Genomic DNA, 21,751 nt, shown 5'->3' with positions numbered 1-21,751 from the left:
AGTAGGCTACATTCCTGTAAATGTATTTGTGTTTTGAATTTTAGTATTCCTTTTAATAGTAACCTACTCAAATACTATGAAAATACACTTTTTCGATTCTTTGAATTGCATTACTGATTGAGAATATTGAGATGAAACTCTGAAAAAATCAAGTCTCTGTTAAGTTAAATGGATGGAAATTAATGGATGTTACAACATATGGATGAAAACATTTCACTGTGTCCTTATGGTAATAGGCCTATTTATATTGTATAATTTATAGGCTATTGTAATAGCCTAAATACAGTTAATCTGGTGTTTTAAATTATCAGAAATATGCACCCATTAATGTCAATAAGAGTAATGAATAACCAAATCAAATAATAATAAAGGAAAAGGACATTCTAAATGGACAAAGAAATAGCTTGAGGGCAGTGGACCCATTCCGATTCAGCTGATGCAGAAAGGATGGCGATTTACTGGAGTGAATGAACCAATTAGGGTTGAATAAATTGCATAATATACATTTTACGATGAAATGAGAGACAGACAGAGTCACTTGACGATGTGTGTGTGTGTGAGAGAGAGAGAGAGAGAGAGAGAGAGAGAGAGAGAGAGAGAGAGAGAGAGAGAGAGAGAGAGAGAGAGAGAGAGAGAGAGAGAGAGCAGGCACAAGATATTTGATTTGGAATAGTCCACATACAGGAAAGAGGGGTGGCCTGACAAATGGGGAGAATACAATTTCAGTAGGCTATAATATCTATCAAAAACAGGCTATTGGTGCCTGAAATGATGAAAAATGTATATGAACTATTAATCAATGTATTGGAGCATTAGGCATTGCCTGCATTAAGACCAAAGGGAAACGTTGTGTGGTGGTATTTCATAGTAATGGGAGGTCCAACTCTTTCGCGATTCGGTTCTTTTAAACAGTTCGTTTCAAAGTAGCGGTTCAAAAACCGATCAGCGCTGTCACATCTAGAGCATATTGCTATTGCATATTGCTATGCCTTTTTTTAAGGTGCACATGCCTACTTTTAATTGCATCTCTGGTTTAAAAAAAAACGTGTTTTATTGCCGAGTCATAGCCTACAGTCAATCTGCATCCATCCAGTAGGCTATGTAGGCCTATGTTTTATTTGTAAAATTTGGAAAGCACCACTTGGACTTCTCACCCCATCCGTCAAATGACGTTTGCATCACAGTGCATCAGTGACAGGCAGCATAATAGTATAGGCTATTACTATTTATGCGAGTCTGCTTTAGTGAACCGCTATAACCGATTTATTGAAAAGATCCGACTCGAACGAATGATTCGTTCACGACATCACTATTCCACCGCGGACACTTGGAGGCGCCCACTAGCGTTTATGTGACAGTTGATGGAGCGATTTGGGGAAGATGGACTTTGATAAACCGCGTCCACACAATTAGTCTGATGAATTCTTCTGTTTTCTAAGCTCCTTGTATGCCTGATCCCCATCTACCGTTGCAGACTCCTTGCAATCCAAAAGGTCTGTTCCATTTAAGAAAAGGGAGCCGGCACTTTTTTGCAACCTGCAATGGCTGCACATGACCACCTCTGTCTTTTGAATTAACGCTCTAATTGATTAAACCTTTAAATCCAGCTTTCTTTTATTAGGGACAATGGCAGCGGTAACGAGTCCGGAAACGACACCTCAGCCCCGGGTCTATTTTCAAACACCTCCCGGTACCGAAGAAGAAGTGCCACAGAAGCAAGGACGAGTGACCGTAAAATATGACAGAAAAGAATTGAGGAGGCGGCTGAATTTGGAGGAGTGGATAGTTAGCCAGTTAATGAATCTGTACGACTGCGAGGTAGGACAAAAAAACACTGTCATTGCTTTGACCGCGTGCAATCCTTTGTTGCAAGGAATGACAGCTCTTTCTTTTCAGTCCTCGTGAACCGGTATCCCTCTTGCTCCATTTGTCATGTCCGTTTTGCGCGATAGTTTCCTTGCTTTAATAAATCGATAGCTTATTAAGAGCAGCATGGCATCTTTCAATTCTTTGTCTTTATTTTGAATCGATGTTGATTTTATGGTTGCATTTACACATGGAAGGGCGTGGCATTATAGAACTACAGACAAAGCCATAAAACAAAGGTGAGCCTCTTGGACAGGTGCTGCGAGGAAAAAAGATTGGAGCACCTAATGATTCCTTTATGCATAATGCATCTATTCATATTTCATCGAAAAGTGGGCTTGCCTCATTTGTTAATGTGACGGATCTGGATGGAGCTCCAGCTGCATTAACAAAGACATGGATTCCAATCCCAATATATTTATGTCTACAGATCATAGACTGTAAAAAAAAGCTACAGATGCTCAAAGCCCACATATCACTGATTAGGATTTGTATGTCTATTGGACATACATTAGGTGACACTGGTCAGGATGAGTTTTCTGTCTTTCTTTCAGCCCCCTGGGATGTTTGGGATCACCCTTCTAGCCATTGTGATGATGTCATCTGTTCAGACATGCAAAGCATGCTTCACTTTGAGCTTGACTTAACCTCCTGGGCTAATATAACTGACCTAGATTATGTGGTGTAAAACTAGGCAGCTCTTGAAATGAGATTGTTCTGTATGCGCTTTTCAGCCCAGCGGTAGGCCTCATCCTGAGCTAAAATCTGGCTTTGGGAATTCACATTTCGCTTTGTCTCTGTCTGACACTATACAGAGTAGCCTGAATCCTTTGGATTTGTTTGAAAGCCTGCGTTTCTGGTGATAAGTTTCCACTGACTAATGGTTTCTGATATCAGAATACTATAAGTTACAATAATATTAATATAATAAATAAGGAAGAGGATAATAGAAGCACACATATTTAGACTTGGGAAATGTCATCTGAATCCCACAGGTTATTCATATATTAATGTGGTCTGACAGGAGAACTCGTCCATTATATTGCTAGTCTCAGCGATGTTTGGTCCAATTAGGTTGATGTTTAGAATGCCCTGAGCAAAAACTGAAGATGAAAATGTTTGTACCTAAGAGGATAATGATGCACAGTGACAAATTACATAATCAAATTTTTTTTTTATTGTGGCCTTTTTTGAGTGTAACACAGACAAAGGTAGGCTCAAATGTATTTTTGTTTAATGGTTAGATCTGTGGCTTTCAAATCATCTCCATACACCACTGAGAAAATGTTGTGCCAATAATGGCTGTGTTTTACAGTCAGGTGTACATTGGACATTTTTTCACTGAGCTCACATTATTTTAATGCAAGTGTGTTTGATCTGGCTGGGTGATCTTGTCTACTTAGTAAATAAATGAACATATATAAGTATTTACACTATTGTTCAAAAGTTTGGGGTCAGTAAGATTTTGCAATGTTTGTTAAAAGGCTGTATTTATTTAAACATAATAAAAACAGTAATATTTTATTCCTGTGATGACAAAGATGAATTTTCAGCATCACTACTCCAGTCTTCTGTGTCACCCTCAGAAATCATTCTGATATGCTGATTTGCTGCTCAAGAAACATTTCTTATTGTTATCAATGTTGAAAAGGGTTTTTAGGATTCTTTGATGAATATAAAGAAAGAAAAACAAAATTTATTGTAACATTATAAATGTCTTTACTCTCAATAAAATGTGTCCTTGCTGAATAAAGGTATTAATTTCTTTCACCGACAACCAATACAAATAAATAAATAAATAAAAACATACTGACCCCAAACTTTTTAATGGTAGTGTATATTTAATTAGAATGTAGCAAATCGGTTGCTTGGTATCTTATACAAAAGTATGTAAAATAATATTTTTTTCTACTTGCCTGATTTGGCCTGACAGTGTTTTACTCAATATTTCCACTGTGAACAACAACACATAAAATTACAGATAATTAGATTTAATATTTTTATTTGTACTTTTTGTAATAAAAGCTGAAAATTGTATAGCTATATTATAACTCCATGACAGCTATACATTTATAAACCCACTGAGAATGATGGAAGAGGCACCAATATGCACTCTTCTTTAGTAGGAGAAGGTAAGAAGGTGTTAGTAGACCTGTGTAATCCACATTATTGTGTCCTGATTTGGCCACAGAATACCATGATAAGGCCTATTACTGGCTCCTGAAGTGCTGCACTAGTCTGTAAATGTTAAATGAATGTGGTGCACTGACCTCCAGCTGATCACTGTGATTAAGTAATAGATGCAAGAGAAAGTGTTTTAATTTACGAGTAGCACCACTGGGAAGCTTTGGTCAGTTGTAGTGTGCTAGAGCGACTCTTCAATATGGGTCAGTGTGAAGGGTTTCATAACAGACCTGATTTTTAATGACTGCAACAGCACATACACTTGAAGAAAAACTTGCGACAATTCCTTCCACGGCAACTTTCCCTCCCACGTCTTCCTCAGCACACATAAACTCACTAATGGAGCAAAATAGCACTGCAGGAAACAGCAAAATGAGAGTGAATCCCTGATGGAAAGGAGTGTGAATGCAACCTAGCTGCAATAAGACATAAGAATCCAGAGTTTTACACAGCAGAGGTTGAAGCTCTGGTTGTGCTTTCATTCACTTATTGTGTTTCAGTCTAAGAAGACACCACACAGCATGGTTTGGATATGGTGGTGTTGTCTTTGTAAGCCAACAGGAAGTGAATGGAGATCGTTTTTGTCACAAGCATATGCACACACAATAAATCGCACATGGACATGAGGATCAACCCATCCTGTTGTGCAGAGAGGATGTCATGCACAAAGGCCAGAGATGGCTTCATTTCTGTTCCCAGATGAAAAATGAGTGTTACTGGGGCAGTTTCCTTAAAGGGATAACGTCCTCATATCTATCGCTAAAAGACTCATAGTAGTACCTTAAAGAGATAGTCCCCCAAAAAAAATTAAATTTCATCATTGTTTACTCACCCTTTGTTCCAAACCTGGACTTTCTTTCTTCTGTAAAACATAGAATATATTTTGAAGAATGTTGGTTACCAGTTTCAGTTCCCATTGACTTCCATTATATGGACAAAAACTACAATGGAAGTCAATTGGAACCAAAACAGTTTGAATAGTAAATGATGAGTAACCAAAGAGTAATCAATACTCGTAATGGCTCATTCACACCAAGAACGATAACTACATTAGCGTCCACAACAATGCACATTATCATTTTGTTTATTATTAACCCTCATCCTCTCCTCACATTCTGTAACAAATCCTTCCCTCGTGGGTCAATGTAAAAAAAAAAAAAAAAAAGTTTCAATGAGTTAACATGTGGTGCAGTTTTCTCATCTGTCACTTGCTTGAGCTCTTTATAGCAGAATGGATTCTGATCGGCTGTCCATGTTTTATCATTCATCCGCTGGAAAAATATTGTTATGAAAGTGATTCCAACGATATTGTTCCTCTGTGCTGTTAAAAAGTCATAATTCAAGCCAAGTCAAAAAATCAAACTCACAATTGCCAGTTATAAAGTCAGAATTGCGTGATATACAGTCGCAATTGCGTGTTATAAAATCAGAATTGAGTTTATATCTTGCAATTCTGACTTATTTTCTCGCAAGTCAGAAAATGTCAGAATAGCAAGATGTAAACTCACAATTGTGAGAAAAAAAGTCAGAATTGTGAGATAAAAAGTAGCAATTATCTTTAAAACAAGCTTCCATAAGTTCATGATGTGACCGCCTTTCTTGTGAATTATTCACATTCACTCTTTTTTTCACAGGAGCCCCCATTAACATCTCTCATCAGTGGTTCTGTGTTTTGCAGGAAGATGAGGTGCCTGAGCTGGAAATAGATGTGGATGAGCTTCTGGATCTGTCCAGCGATGTCGAGAGAGCCATTCGAGTGAAGGTATAATCAGATGTACTAGATTGCGTTCGCTTCAGATATCTCCCCCTAAGGTTTCATTGGTACACAGTTGGAAAAACAGCAGATGAGTCTGAAAGTCATTAAGGCTCTTTCCATTTTTGTTTTTCAGATGCTGCTGGTCGACTGTTATAAGCCTAATGATGTAAGTGCCATTTTGAATATTAATAGCATTAGCAATTACCTTCGTTACAGGCAGTCGTGTTATTCTCTGAGCCATTGAGTCTCTGGAGAGAAATGTGCTTTTTCTCACCATAATTCTCCTTCTGGCCACCTGCAGGACTTTGTGGCGGCGCTGCTGGAGAAGGTCAGCGGGATGCAGAAACTGAGCACCCCGCAGAAGAAAGGGGAGCTGACACCATGAGGTCATGTCAGCTCCTCCCCCCACCACAAAAACAACCTGTCACTCCAAACCCAGAGGAGAGATGCAGGCATGCAGACCCAACCACTAAACCACAGCGTCTGTCAAACGGAGATCAATGATACAAGCCCAGCCAAGCCAACCTCAGCTGCAGGTTGACCAACTGTTTTTACTTCGTCTTAGTACTGTTTCAGCATATCTTACATGTAGAGAGTGTGGTAGTGTCCCTTTAGCTTAAAACCCCTGTGGTGATTTAGGGAAAGGAATCGAATGGTTGATGTTACGGTTACACTGTTCACTAATACACTTTTTGTTTTCAGCCTCGTGACTTGGCTTGATGTGTCTGTCTGTAATCATATAGGAAGTTAGAACAAAGCTGATTTCTTTTTACCCCCTTTTTTGACGGTCTCTCGCATCTGCTGTCTTTCGTAAGGGGCGAAACGATTTTTTGCAGGCCAGAAAATATTAGTTTTAGATATAGGGTTTCAGATTTTAGGGTGTGTTGATGTAAGTTGGGAAGAGGGAGGGGGATGAGAATTGTGAACTTGTGTTTTTTGTAAGCCATTTTTAATCTACCATTTCTAGGAAAAAGAAGAAAAAACACACACACACACACACACACACACACACAACAGGTCTGTGCTTAGTACTACTGTTTTTAAAAATCATTTGACTGAGGAAAACTAGTTTGAAGTTCTTTCAGGATGAAGAGTAGCAATACTGATTGAGTGAATTTGCCAATTTGTTACATCTGATATTTTTTCTAACTTTACAAAAAAGAAGAGTATGCCAAATTGTGATGAAGGCTATGAATGAAGATGCTTTGGAGGTGTAGGCCAAGGTCAATACTAAATCAAGCTCAAAGCCCGCATATCTTTTGTAAATAAAACTTTTATTCAATTTCAAGTGAACACGATTTAAGAAACTGTTTAGAACTTGTTGGAATGGCAAATACTGTACTGTGTGCACTCTCACAACCAAATACATGTAGTAAGGCTCTCAAATAAAGAATGGTGCTACATGTCGACTTCATTCTTTTTCTAGAAAGGTTAACATCAAAAAAACATACTGAAAGTGTGATTACGAGCTTATTCTGTTTTTGTAACCTCTTTAATAACTGAAAAAGGAATTTAACTTTAACACCTGAAATTGCTACACTGACAGCCCCACATCTCTGTCACTATAAGTCAGATCTTCTCTCAATGCTCAACAGTTCTACTTCAAAGATGAGTGTGGCTCCACCTACACAGCAGAAAAGGGGGAGGGAAAACAGCAGAGATTTCAGAATGTGGTACATACAGTGGTCCACCATTGTCCAACACAATTTTCAAAGATAATATTTGAAAATATTCTCTGCTATAATTGTGACATAGCAGCTTTTTAAAATAAATAAAGTGGGAAATAAACAGAAGCAAGAGTTTAATTATGTAATTTCTTTTGGCATTTTAATTAAGTTAGTTTTTTTATTTTATGAATACAATTTTTTTTAATGTATTAATAATAATAACATTTTCATTTGAAAGTTTGCTGAGGCCCTTCAGCCACATTTAAAAGTATATAAATATTACTGTGTAAACAAACAAAAAAAGTGGTATCAGTGAGGATATTTGCTAGATATTTTCTCAGAACTAACTTCATGTTTCCTTTTTATCTAACTGGTGTATTGCATGTACTTTTTTATCGCGAATGACCTGCTATAGATCCCTAACAAGGCATAAAAAAAAAAAAAGTTTGGTTCTGGTTTGTTGTCAGTTGAGGTCATGGGTCGGTAGGGATTTTTTTTTTTTTTTTTTTTTTTAGTGGCAGCAGCAAGGGATAGGTAGGGAAATTATTCAGGGCTCGACCTTAAGCCTTTTCATATGCTTGCCCTCCAAACAAGTAAATCTGTCATTCACTTGTCAGAGTAAAAAAGTTGCTTGTCCGGATTTTTTAAAATTTTTAAATGTATTTATTCTGAAGCAATGTTCTCATCAGTGTTCAATCAGCTTTGATATTTAAATTGGCATATTGTAATATCTGCACCTTTGAAGGGCATCCCCTCCCCCAATCTTATTAAATGCCCTATAGTGTCGTCTTATTCTAAATAATTGAATTTATTGATCAAATTTAGGAATTTAAAATGAAAGATCAAGCATACTGTTACCCTAGATAGGGCTGATCAAATTAAATAATTTACACTGAAAAATTACAATTGCATAAAATAATGTTATGAAATTGATTTAAATGTACAAATAAGAAACATCGGAAAGAAGTATACTAGGCTACTTATAAACATAACACTAAACTGCCAATAGGTGGCGGCAGGCGGCCGTATTAATGAGTGAGTCATTGATTCATTAATTCAAACGATTCGTTTAAACGGTTGATTCATTCAAGAATGAGACAGATGAAATGAATGGGTCATTGAATCTTTGACTCAACCGATTCGGTCAAAATGCTGAATCATTCAGTAATGAAAACAGGTTGAGTGTTCCTGTGCCGTGGTTCTGCTGTGATTTTTGTTTGGAACTATTTTCGCTGCAGCAACAGAACAAAAACAGCCAATATTGCATCTAAAATGTAAGTGACTTGATTTTAACTGTTTATTGAACTGTTGTAGGAAATCAATGTCACATTTTCAATCGTGATATGGTATTCAGGAAAAATAATTGAGGCTGCTTAACACATATGTTAAAATATAGAAACTCCACATTTAGATTTTTTAGAGGCAGTATGTTGTTAACCTGTGTGTGTGCTGCGCTCATGTGTGTAGATTTCTCCTCGAGAGGCTGCGCGAGCGTCAACAGCGCACCTCACCGTCAGCAGGCTAATACATTTATTATCCACAATCGATCGCAACTTACAATAAATGTAATAAAATCAGAATCATTCTCTCGGTTTAGTGATTCCCTAGTTATTTTTTTGTTTGTTATTGATGTTCTAATCAGGCTACTTGTCCGTTCGGGCAAGTAAAATTCTCTTTTACTTGTCCTTCAAAAATCCATTTGTCCCGGACAAGTTAGACGGGCTCTGGAGATACGAAGCGCGGCAGGTTAGAGCGTTTTGGATTGCATAAAATAATAAAAGAAACGAACAAATACATGGCGAAATAAGTGGTAGACAGCAGAAGAGGGTATTGGGATTTGGGATGATTTTTAATGAAACTTGGGAGGCGGATGGAGGTTACTCTGTAATGTGGTGTGTGCGTGCCTATGAATGCATGCATTTGATTTGTATGTGTGCGTATATGAATAAAAGTGTCCTTAATGACAAAAAAAATACTTGTATATGTATTATAGTTCAGTTTGACGAACGATGTGTGAACGACCATGTAGCTGCCTCGTTTGTTTTGCTGGAGGACAGGCATCTTGCATCGCGTGCTGTACAAAAACGTAAATTATAGTTCGCCTCAGTTTTTTATTTGTGTATTTAGGCTATTTAATTTTTATTATTTCTTCCCCAAGCTCATAAAATAAATTTGGGTCGCACATAAATTGACAGGGTCGGTCGGAAACCGGAACCAAACAAATTTTTTTTTTAAGCCCAAGTAAAGCTTTAATCTTTTATTTATTGTAGAAAAATATAGTGTTAATGTGCTTGATATCAGACTCAATGTTGGATTGGACTGTGCATCATCTTACCTGGAATTTTAGGCGGTGCTCCTCTATCGCCATAACCTGTAGTTTATAAAACAGTCATATATGTTTAAAATATGGACTGAAAATCAATTCCTTTTTTTTTTTTTTTTTTAAACACATGAGACATATTACTTTTCCATAACATACTCACCAAGCTCAGAGGGAATAACCAGCTTCCTCTTCTCACCCTCACACATCCTAAGAGGAAAGAAAAGGAATGACACATGCTAAGTGGGCTTTTTATAAAACGAGATAGCAAAGATATGACAGGTAATCACAGGGAGAAAGGGAATAGGATGTCAAACTGGAGCTCATTAGCAGAGCACTAGGCCACAGCACCGACACATGCTAATACATTTAACACAGTTGCACACTGCCTCTTAAATCTAATCTGCTAATTCCTCTTTATTAGACTAACTCTTAAATTCATCTCTTTACATCCTAATACTGACTGAGAAATGATCTCAGAAGATCTGGAAATGCAGAAGTACTGCTGCTCACTCACCCCAACAAACCCTGATCCCAGCCCTTGATGACCTGTCCCGTGCCAAGAGTGAAGGTGAAGGGCTGATTCCTCGGTATACTGCTGTCAAATTCTGTCCCATCCTCCAGTTTTCCCTGCACATAAAAAAAAAAAGTTAAAATAAGACATTTTTGGGGATGAATAACATTTGGGTAAGAGAAGTATGACACTTACAGTGTAGTGCATGTTCAACACGTCTCCCTTTCGGGACTTGATAGGACAGTTGTCCACTCTTTTCTTGATTCCGATCTGCAGCTTTTTCTTTTCAGCTCCCTGCACAAGTGCCAAGGGGATGGACATCAGAGTGACAGCTAATAACAAATTCATCTTCATGTCTGTGAAAAAAAAAGACGACAGAACTCACAAATGACAGAAATACATTTTTGACCGCTACAATATACCGTAAGAGTGTTAATCTGTGTTCATGTGCAGGCTCTCACACAGATTGTATGTTATCGTTTAATTGATTCAGTGTTTAATTGCGTCAGCAGCAGTAGGCCTCTAATAGGCTTAAAGTAATCTATAAGGTGCATTTTAACTAGCAAAAGATAATCATACCAGTTTTTGTAGCGTGCTGGGTTTATTTTAGAGGAAGTTAATTGGATGACGGCTACGGTTTTCTGAGGAACCATGTTTACTAGGATTTTTCGGATACTGTATCGTGTTTTATAGATTTAGTCGCCTGTAAAGAGAGACGCCAGGGATAAAAAAAAAATGCTTGCAGTCCTCTGAATGCATAATTGATGAATTAAAAGATACATTACCTGTATAATATACTCGTCCGTCCCGAATCTCAGAATGAGTCTGTCATAAGGAAGTGACGTCAGCGAGAGTGGCTTCCTATAAACTTTACAAATGTCAGTACGTCAGATTATTTTAGAGGTTTAAGAAATAAAAAAAGAAAACTATATGTATTTTGAATGCATGGGATATTTACCTTAATACGATGGCAACAAACAAGACGTGGCAATATTATAGGTAGCTTCAAGGAAATACTTAAACGGTGGTTAAATGGGACTTTTATTCTGTTTCCCGCTCAAATTAATGAGATTGCACACAAGGGGGCGCTATTTCGTCATTAATTACTTTCTTAGTTGTTGCCATACAAGAGCCTAGTGATATACTTTAAAAACACGTTAACAATATTATTTTCTAAGAAGAAAAGCGTTTTAATGAAGATGAGGAGTGAAATTAGTTAGGAAATATTTTCGGTGTAGTGCAAAGTATAGGTCTTACTCAGGGTTTGAAATTAACACCCACCAAATGCGGGTAAAATGAACTTTGGTGGGTAACGTTAACGCTCTCAAATCACTAGCATATTTAGCGTGTTACAATGTTTACTCACTTTGCTGGGGAAGTTCGTGTAAACCAAATATGCACGGATGGATTACTCGAGTCATCTTGATCTATTAAATACAGCGCATTTCTGGTTTACTTGAACGTACACGTCACTAGCAACAAATAACGGCGGTTAACAGAAAAGACATTGCTATTTTCCAACATCCTACATGTTCTTTGTACTGTATACATTTGAATGATTGAGGAAGGGTGGATATTGCTGGATGACAGGATTTAGTTTGAATAAGAAATGAATGTATGAAATCAAAATTTTAATATAAACTGTGACGCAGTTAATCTGGTTAATTTCTCTCTCTTTTTTTGGCTAGTAGAAGTTCTGAATGGCCGGGGTATCTTAAAAATGAAGTAGCCACATTGGTCGGTGGGTGAAAAAGTGAATTTCAAACCCTGGTTTTACTGTAAGCAAAGGAGATGTAGTAGCTATTGTATAATGTAGGCCTACTGCAAAATGCTATAATTGCAATAACACTCCACCTATAATGGTGGTAAATTTGGTCCAAAGTTCACCAAATTGAGTCAGATTATCGTTATACCATGCCAGACAAAAGTGATGAAAATATTTTGTATTCAAAAGCAACAAGCTCTAAATAATTTGCCCTCAATGAAAAAGATCTTTTTAGATTATTTTTGACCTAACTTGTTTATTACATTGATTTGAATAAGATAATCTCGTACCATATTGATATAAAATACAAATAAAATATATTCCATACTTTATCAACAACATGAAGTTCATTAAATACATTACATCAATGTACTAGGGGGTTCTTTAGTTTAATGAGTATAAGTATTAAATAATAATAAAAATGAAGATTAAAATAAATAATTTTAAACAAATCAAAACATTTCCTAAAAAAGATTAATGTTTACCTGCATGTCATGTGACCATTATCCGATATCAGAGAACCATGAATTTAATTTTATTATTATTGACTTAATTTTATTATTGACCTAACTTATTAATTTAAAATGTAGGTAAAGTAAATTAAGTCAAAGAGATTCAGCTGACACAAAAGTTGGGGAATCCCTGGCTGCATTGCATTATGAAATTATGTGAATTTGTCCATTTTTAATGTGTTTGAAATTCAAAAGCCTTCCAAAGACAGAAATACATTGTTAAATGACTTACCGAGTGATTATTCAAATAATAATTCATGTGTACGTCAGGAGCTGATTTGATATGCACTGTTGCGATGTTGAGAAAACACTTCTTAAAGTGAGATGATTTCTGTAAATCCAGTGGTCAAATGCTGTGTGGGTCGCAGTGTTCAGTGATATTCACATGACTAGTGGCTGGTCTGTGTGTGCAATTCCACAAACCTGGAAGATCTTTGGAACGTATATAAGCAGTAGTCTTTTATAGAAAAGAAAATGTAAAATATAACAAAGAATTATGAATAATTTACTACCATCATGGAAATAACATGAAATCATTAGAAAAGTAACTGTATTGTCTGAGCATGTACAGTTACTACCAGCACTGCAAATATAATAGGCCTACCACATATGCAAACTTTTTTTCTTTTTTTTTTTTCTTATATATTTTGTATACATGTTCAATAAACATATTTCACTACAAGCTTTACAGGGTTAAAACTACAAGTGGCAGAAATCTTCTCAGGGAGTGTGGCACATATTCAATCTCCACCCTGAACAAAAGCATCACCATAATCACTTCATTCATCTCTGTCTGAAGGTTTCTCATTTCAATCCCATGAGTCACATGTGACTGTACTGTATGTGACCGCAATAAAAAAGATTTCCGTTGCTGTGGGTGACCAAAGGTGGGCAGACAGCCTCCTTCATTCTACCATTTGACTCTCTTTCCCCCGTGGCTTTTTCAGTGAGATGGACTGAATGCAAATGAGTCAGCTGCTCTCCCCAAAATCTTCTCTTTTTCCCCCTCAACTGTCTTTTACTGCCCCGATAAATCACAACAGACTCAATCTATGGCCGCCAGGCGTGTTGCATTTGACCTTAAATGAATAAATTATTACAGGCTTCAGCAGATGTGCAGTAATCATGCTGTGCCTATAAATGTCGCCATCACAGATTGTTGGTTAAAATTAATTGAAGACTATACATTCCCTCGACAATGTGTTCATATCTTATTTGAGAAGAGGACAGTGCTTGTTTGAGTGCTTGCATATGAAAGTTTGTACCTTACTGTAGCAAAGCTCAAATTGAAAAAGCAGAACTTCAGCAGGTACAGTAGCCTATATGTTTACTAGAAAACTTTTCGTGTTATGTTCTCCTTATCGAACGCAACAGCAGCTGCCCACTTTTTCCAGTGGCCTTGTTTTTTTTATTTTTCACCATAGGGATTTCAAAAATAAATGTGTTCATGTCATGAACCAAACCATAAACACGTTGTGTGAGGACTCACAACATGCAAACTTTGATTTGAAATTTAAAATAAAATAAAAAATAAACCCACAACCATACAAAAAAAAAAAATCACTTTTATGAGGGATTATTGCAATGAGTTTATTGGAAAATATTCAGTTAAATGCAAATATATAAGTAGTTTGAGAGTGTAGGGAGACTGGAAGCGTATTCACTGTATTTATGAGGAAAATTATAGAGCTTAGGGCATATCTCAAGTGAATATTTAATTCAATAATTTTGGAGCTTGTGGTGAGTCAGTTTTGAAAGCTTTATACATTATTGTTTCTTTATGAAGAAAGTGAAAGGGATTTTTACTTCCTTAACCTTCCTGTTGCACTCTATTGCATTATGCATTTTTGTGTTTCTCTGCTTCTTGTATTAGAAAACTCATGAACATCATCACAACAATGCTGTTTTCCTAAACACGGTGAAAGCACGAGCTAGCAGAAAATGACCCTTTCAGCACAAACACATCTTTGCGAATGACTAATCAAGTTCTGGAGTCATGAGTGATGCATTTTAATGAAAGGAAGCAACCACATAAAATCCCATCTGGCAACTGAATGTACTCTATCTCTCTATATGGTGAAATAATGTAACAGTCCAGAACAAGAGTTATTTTTCACTGGAGGGTATGTTGAAGTGTTTTAGTAATTTGTTTTGTTCAATTTCCAAACTAATCAGAACTTGTAAATGCCTTCAGCAAATGTAACTACACACAGACTGTGTAAATATAATGCATACACAATTGAAAAGATGAGAAGAGGTTTGAGCAGACGTTCTTGAGTCAGACTTGCAGTGCTATAGTGAGAAGGTAAATACAAGCAGAAATGGAGGAAGGTCAAAGGTAGTTATTGTGAGAAATGGAGCTGTACAAGTCATTGATTAGACACAGGTGACGCAGGATCTGTAATATGGTTCATAATCCTGTCGCAGTGAACCAACATGGCCCAAAGCAGACCGTGACTAATCAGGTAAGAGTACCTCATGATAAAAGTGTAAAAGCACATTGGCGGAGAGAGACTGAATTTACTGGGCTGGTACAGAAAGCACACTGCCTTCTGTGCCCTTCGTGATAATAAATGTGCTAATGATGTCCTCTTCAAAATCTTGAGAAATAATGCAGTCCACGAAGACACTGATCTGCTTCAGTGGCTCTGAAATCCTCTTTTATGGCCAAAAGTATCAGCGGCTGCACCAGGCCTCAGCCTTTGGGCAATCCAGTGGCAATCACGAGGGATACACTTTAAAAAATAATTTTATTTGAAGTCACAATGAAATACAAGTTATATAAAAAATAAATTGTAGGACGGGACTTGGTTCTGTTGTTTTCACTGGAAGATCCAGCTAATTAACAATTATGATGTCAAAAAAAAGTAAATATAAACATGGATGAATCGTTCACAATAAGATGAATAGGGTGATGGGTGAATTTTCATTTCATGCTGGCCTTGATAACAATTAAATAATATGAATTAATTTAATAATATGAATTATAAATATGCATTTATGTTATATTTATCTAAATACATTAATTTAATAGAATAATTTAATAAATGAATAATATAATGAAAAAATATGCCTTTATTTTGTTACTCTACTGTCACTAAGCAAATTAATAAAATATTGTCTGGAAAATATTTCTAATGTATAAACCTGAATAAACATTTTTAATTGGTCATACTTACTTCTATAGTGCTTTTCACCATGAATATTGTTCCAAAGCAGTTATACAGTGAACTTTTAAAGTTCTAAAAATACTACTTTTTTCCCTCTCACATTTTCCACATAGAACAGTGGTTCTCAATCAGGGGACCAGAGATTTTAACTTCATTTTGAGGCCTTCAAGATGACTTAAAATTATTTAAAATAAGACAAAACAAGCATGGAAGGGATCATGAATTGAGAAATCAGATTTTCCTTGAGCTTTTGACATATAAGAGGTCATCATACTAAGCATATCCTGTAAGTTTCAGAACTGGAAACTTCCTTGTTAGTCCAAAAACAGCTTTTAATTGTAACCAAGCAGCGAACAACTCGTTGTGGAATGTGTCTATAGATAGAAGACCACCTCTGCAGAAGAAAATCAACGCCTACTTCATCACTGCAACTTTGGCCACGCTCACTGATGGGTTTATAATAGTTTTAGAAGGAGCTAGGGAAAACAACAACACAACCCTTAGGAAAATTAACGAGGGTTTAATATAAAACCAAGATCCATGGTTACTATAAACCATGGTAACCACAAATTAACCATGGTTTTGCGACACAAGCCATGGAATTTGTAGTAAAACTGTGGTTATACATATGGTAATCAATCCACCAAAAAAACATGGTTACTACACTATAATAAAACCATGGTTAAATTTCGTAAGAAAAAAAAAAAACTCATGATAATGAAATAACATGTTTAGTATTAGGATTTTTCTATAAAGATATTGTCACGATGTAGTTACTATTGTACTAATTTTGACATTTAGGCAATTTAGAAAAATATAGTTTTGTTAAATCTAGGGCAAGTGCTTTTAAGATAAAAGACATGCTAATATTGTAACTCTTTAAATTTAACTAAAATAAATGTATATTATGTGCAAACAAATTACAATGAGGTGGTTGTTTTGCAACAAGGTGGAGACAGTTCTGTTCACAACTGTAGACAAGCTGATGAAAAAGTGACAGGTACAAGAAAACTTGCAAAAACAGTAAACACACACACACACACACACACACACGCACACACAAGTGAGAGACAGAGAGATATCAGGGAAAATGAAGAGACTGAAAAGGAAAATGGAAGTGAAGGTGCAGTTAAAGAGAGAACTATTAATTATTTTGCCTGACCCCAGCCTAAAGATTTAAACCTTATTTATGTGATGGCGATACAAAAAATAGGGTTGTCCGTGGTTTCAGAATTTGTTGTGGGTGTATGGGATGGCCTGGATGAGTGTGAGATTTCCCGGCCTGACATTTTGTACCAGTCCGGCCATGTACTACATGGTGTTTTTTCAGCCTGGATACATTCATTAGCTAATAAAATTTGAAATGCAAGATATTTTGTATTAATGTATTAATATGATGTGAGGTCCAGTTACCAGCCTGACACTAAAACAGGTAGTAGTAATGGCTACTTTTTACTTAAGTACACGTCAGAGCCCATACTTCTTTACTTTAACTTGAATACAAAAAAAGTGTAGTCCGTGCTTCAACTTTTACCGGAGTCTTTTTTAAACATGTCTCTGTACTTCTAGGATGTGTGAAGGATGTGTGTACTTTTGCCATCTCTGATCCTAATGCTAGGAAAGTGGTTATATATATTTTCAGCAATGTGAATGTCTCAGTAGAGCATTATTTGTTTGTTCACTGTGGATTCTTTGGTAAATCAGTTGCAATTTCGGCGCAGGCTTTGCAAACAGACTTTCACGATATGGACTCGACAGTATTGCCATAACATCTAAGTAACTGGTCACAGATAAGACATTATAATTAACACAGTGATTTATGATATTTAATGATTCATGTACAGTCAGAGGTTCTTTGTCTATGTGTCAGTAAATCAACCTGTGACTAAACGGTCAACTTCATTGTTTCTCTTATAGGATGAAAATAAAATGTTATTTAAACTGTGGTTAAATCATATATAAAGCAATCAAGGAACCCCCTTTACAATTGACTCTCATCAAAACTCTTGTTTTAATCAACGAATCTCTTATTTACATCGTGTTTGCACAGTTAATTATGATGAAAGCTTACGCTAGGGTGCAGAAATCGAGTTACAATGACAAGAACAATGCATTCATGCGCTCAACATGTCAGGATCAGCTACATGCTCATCACTGCAACCTTTCATGCCACAATCTAAATATAATGCCATAGAGATCTAAATATAATGCTATAATCAACACTTTTCACGATTAGTTAATCTTGAGAGCTGTAATAGTAGAAATGGGCGAAAATATTTGAGAAAGTTTTTTTAAATTATGACAATTTTTGATGTAAAAATCATACCAACATTTTAAGTGCACACCAGGAAACATTATAAAACAATGCAGATCAGGACCACTTTAAAATAAGCTAAAACAACTAAAAATCTAGATATTTCTTCGTATTTGGTTATTTTTATAACAAAAATAGGTTTATATCTTTATGTATTTTTTTTTAGCTATACCAAGCTCTAAAATATTTTATTGGGGAGAGTTTGTGAGTAGGGAACAATTTGTGAACATTGGGGAGGCCTTGAAGTCAATAAGGTTATAATGCAAACCCTTTTAGTGACAGATCTTCATGTGGTGTATCCAGACTCATGTGACATAAATGTGACAAAAGGTTCCTGAAATAAACTGTGAATCTGAAGCACAAGGAACTGCAGAGCAATCAAACACCTTTTACCGAATCTCTGCCGATAACTCCCACTTGTCAGCTCCATAATCTGGGGTGAGGCAGCATTAACTCATAAGGTATGACCTTTTCCAATCAGACTGTCATTATATTCTCATCACAGTGAGAGCTTCTCTTTCATAAGGCAGTATAAACAAGGACTGCAAATTGGACTGTACACTCACTAGGAAAATTAAGCAAATGGCTGCATATTCAAGCCATACAAATGAAGCCAATTAGGCATTTTCATTCCACTGAGTCGAGCCAGCTTCTCTTTGCCCCTTGCTTTAACGTGACAGGGTAGCAATGTGCCCACAGACTAATCCAATGAGAGGGTTTCTGTCTTTCCACGAGCCCTTCGGCCCTCCGATCATGTAAATCAAGCACATAATGATGACATGGCACAAGTTCAAATGAACACGAGAAGTGGACGGGGTTTACAGATTCAGGCATGGGAGAGCAGGACCAAGAGTAGAGCCCTGGTCTCAAACAGCTTGTTCGACTCCCAGCGGTACAAGAGCTGCCTGCCCACCAGCACAGGGATGGATGAGTGGACTCGACTGCCAGCTGCCCCCGAGGATGAGAGGAAACAAACTGAATCTCACTCCAACCAAACGCAGACTTCCATAATCACCTTCCTCTTAACGCAATTGACAGACAGATAGACCGAAGCTAGTCCAAAGAGCTGCAAGGCAGTGTCAAATCTTCAGGTGGACAGATGGAAGAAGGGGATTCATTCCCAGGTGAACAGACGTTATCTCGCTGATGAATTTTTAACTCTCAGAAAACCAAGAAGATCATGATGAAACAAGGAGGCTGTGCCTGAATACGCAGACCTACTTTCATAGTATAGGCCTGCACTGAAATTTGGGGGGGAACACCTATCTACCACTGATGAGTTGTCTATAGACATTTCTAAGTTTGTCCTCTCCACGTTTTGGGAAATAAAAATACTCAAATTTCAAGAGCTTCATTTTGGGACTAGCACCTACTTACCAGCTTTTTAGTAAATCAGTTATGACTACTGGGTGAACGCTACGCCTTCTCATTAATATGCATAAGCAATGCTGACAACTTAGTAGCTTTTCGGCAAATCAGTTACGACTACTGGGTGACTGCCATGCCACCTACAGTATTTAATATTCATTAGCCACTCTTGACAACTTACCAGCTTTTAACAGTAAGCACTGCATTAAAACAAATATTAAAAAAACCTACTCAAAACGTAAGATACAACCATAATTCCTTTGAAATTGTACTTAACATTAATCAAGGCTTCAAATCTGGGTAAATATAAAAAAAAATCCTCGTGTTCACTCTTGTCTTCGACCCAGGTTTATGACTTACCAACAACCACAAAACAATTTACTAAGCTGTTAAATAACTTAAATAGGTAACACTTTGTTTGATGGTTTACAGACATTCTACTAATCATAAGTAACTTTACAACTACATGTTAACGTATACTAACCCAACCGTAACCTAACAGTCTACTACTGTCTACTTATACTCTAATGAGAGTTAGTTCACATGATGTTACAAAGTTACTTATAGTTAGTAGAATGTCCAAAGTGGACCATCGAAATAAAGTGTAAACCTTAAATATAACCATGAGGAACACTGGTTGCATTCTTCAAATTTCCAGCAGAAAATCTGTCATCTGTATTTTGTTAGCCTACTGTATGAATAGAGATGTACACGGAAGTATGTACATTTAGATGACCGGCAAAAAAATGCTATATTTTTAAAGGGCTTTATGGACAGTAGCATTGCAGGACTACTTTGGTATCGACTGTGGCTTCATTGAGACTCACTGATTTATGCAAGAGGGATGTGTAGGATAACCCAAAGGCAAGGAGAAAAGGCCAGAATTACACGAAGCTTATGAATATTTGGTGACACTGTGGTATTACAGAGTGGCAGGACCAGACTGTGAATATTCATATCTAATTCATCACCGTACCTACAGCCAGGTGCAGACAAGGGTTCCAATACTTTCCTTGAATGATAACCTTCTTAAACAGAGCTCTAACAGCAGGAAGGTACGTGGAATAATCCGACGGCCTTTCAGGGTTATAGTGATAAAAGACTAGTGGAAAAAGCGAGAGAGAAACAGACAGGAAACTGTCAAGTCAAAAGAGTGTGAAGGAACGAGAGGGTAAAAAAAAAAAAAGAGATGAAAGCTGGGCGATGCAAATAGGATTGTGGGATCGACAGGCACGGGCAAGGAACATTGATTTGTACATCTGCTGATAAGACTGCCAAAGTGTCTGAATAACTGCGAGATGATAAGCTAAACTCTCTGATCCTACTGAGGAGCTAATAAAGACTTAATCTACTGTGTTTTTACAAGGACGTATGCCACATTCACACCTACACTTGGGTCATTGTGCTACGTCCCAATTAAAAAAACAGTTCTAAAATTACATTTTATTTTATGCTTCTGAGTCATTCTCCCTTTAATTAAACACACCCACTGTCATCATATTTATGAGACACATCAGATACAAGACTGACCAACAAAACAAACAAACAAACAAACAAACCCTGCAGAGCTTCATCCACATATATCAATCTATCAGCTGAGCAAATCAACTCACCCCACACTTGCTGCCAGAATAGAACGAGCATATGGATGCACAGGGGAGCTTCATCCATCACTCCTACATTATCCCATAATCCTATATCCCGTTTTGCCACAAGCACACCAATATGGAGTCATCAGTCAGCAGTATCATTGGCAGGCTGACTATCCCCAATCATAAGACTCTAAGAAGCTAATGAACTTAATTATTCACATGATGGATCTTATATTATTCCATCTCTTCCAGTATACAGATGGTTTCTCCCAGCCACATGTAGCAGGCAGACGGACGATCAATAAGCAGAGTTTATTGGAGGCATGTGATGTCATCCACACGTGAGATCCCATGATTGTAGATATTGATTTGAATGGAACCCACTCAAACACTGACTCAAAAAAGCATCATGTCAAGCTATTTTTAACATGTGGTTTGTGTATTCACGTGAATATCGACTCCTTGAGAGAATGAATCGAAACAATTGGATCACCACGTGTTTCAGTTTTGATTTATATGCTAAAATAGCAACCATCAAACAAGACACCGGAGACAGTCTGTTAACTTTTATTTATTGATTTATATATTTTCAATGCTAAAATAACACACAAGGGTATGGTGCATTAGTATTTGCATGATATAATTCTCATTATCAAAACAGATCGAAAGAGATGAACTTCACAGAAATAAAGACTTTCAAATGGAAAGATAACGAATGCTATT

At 36.8% G+C, this 21,751-nt stretch overlaps 3 protein-coding genes across 3 annotated transcripts in view; 2 read left to right on the top strand and 1 right to left on the bottom strand.

The window, feature by feature from the left end:
• The first annotated feature begins 1,339 nt into the window (after nucleotides 1-1,339).
• On the top strand, nucleotides 1,340-6,604 carry ppp1r14ba (protein phosphatase 1, regulatory (inhibitor) subunit 14Ba). The gene is made up of 5 exons (XM_056261967.1): nucleotides 1,340-1,493; nucleotides 1,622-1,818; nucleotides 5,729-5,812; nucleotides 5,940-5,972; nucleotides 6,108-6,604. Exons 1-5 carry the CDS (start codon nucleotides 1,448-1,450, stop codon nucleotides 6,189-6,191), a joined length of 444 nt encoding a protein of 147 aa, XP_056117942.1. The 5' UTR covers nucleotides 1,340-1,447; the 3' UTR covers nucleotides 6,192-6,604.
• A 213-nt stretch (nucleotides 6,605-6,817) lies between these two features.
• The window catches only part of lrfn4a (leucine rich repeat and fibronectin type III domain containing 4a), a 65,874-nt gene continuing 50,940 nt past the window's right edge, over nucleotides 6,818-21,751 (top strand). The window contains 1 exon segment of the mRNA XM_056261962.1: nucleotides 6,818-6,823. The gene's annotated coding sequence lies outside the window, so the exon portion shown is untranslated.
• On the bottom strand, nucleotides 7,345-11,147 carry fkbp2 (FKBP prolyl isomerase 2). The gene is made up of 6 exons (XM_056261968.1): nucleotides 11,093-11,147; nucleotides 10,503-10,663; nucleotides 10,311-10,423; nucleotides 9,957-10,003; nucleotides 9,809-9,844; nucleotides 7,345-7,430 (listed from the first exon to the last, which is right to left on the bottom strand). The coding sequence occupies exons 2-6, from the start codon at nucleotides 10,659-10,661 to the stop codon at nucleotides 7,369-7,371; spliced, it is 417 nt and encodes a 138-aa protein (XP_056117943.1). The 5' UTR covers nucleotides 10,662-10,663; nucleotides 11,093-11,147; the 3' UTR covers nucleotides 7,345-7,368.

Source organism: Rhinichthys klamathensis, unplaced genomic scaffold (genome assembly GCF_029890125.1).
Source record: "Rhinichthys klamathensis goyatoka isolate OS25496 unplaced genomic scaffold, OSU_Roscu_1.1 h1tg000191l_1, whole genome shotgun sequence".
Classification (NCBI taxonomy): domain Eukaryota; kingdom Metazoa; phylum Chordata; class Actinopteri; order Cypriniformes; family Leuciscidae; genus Rhinichthys; species Rhinichthys klamathensis.
Note: the sequence above shows the minus strand (reverse complement) of the source record. Positions and strands in the feature narration are given on the sequence as shown.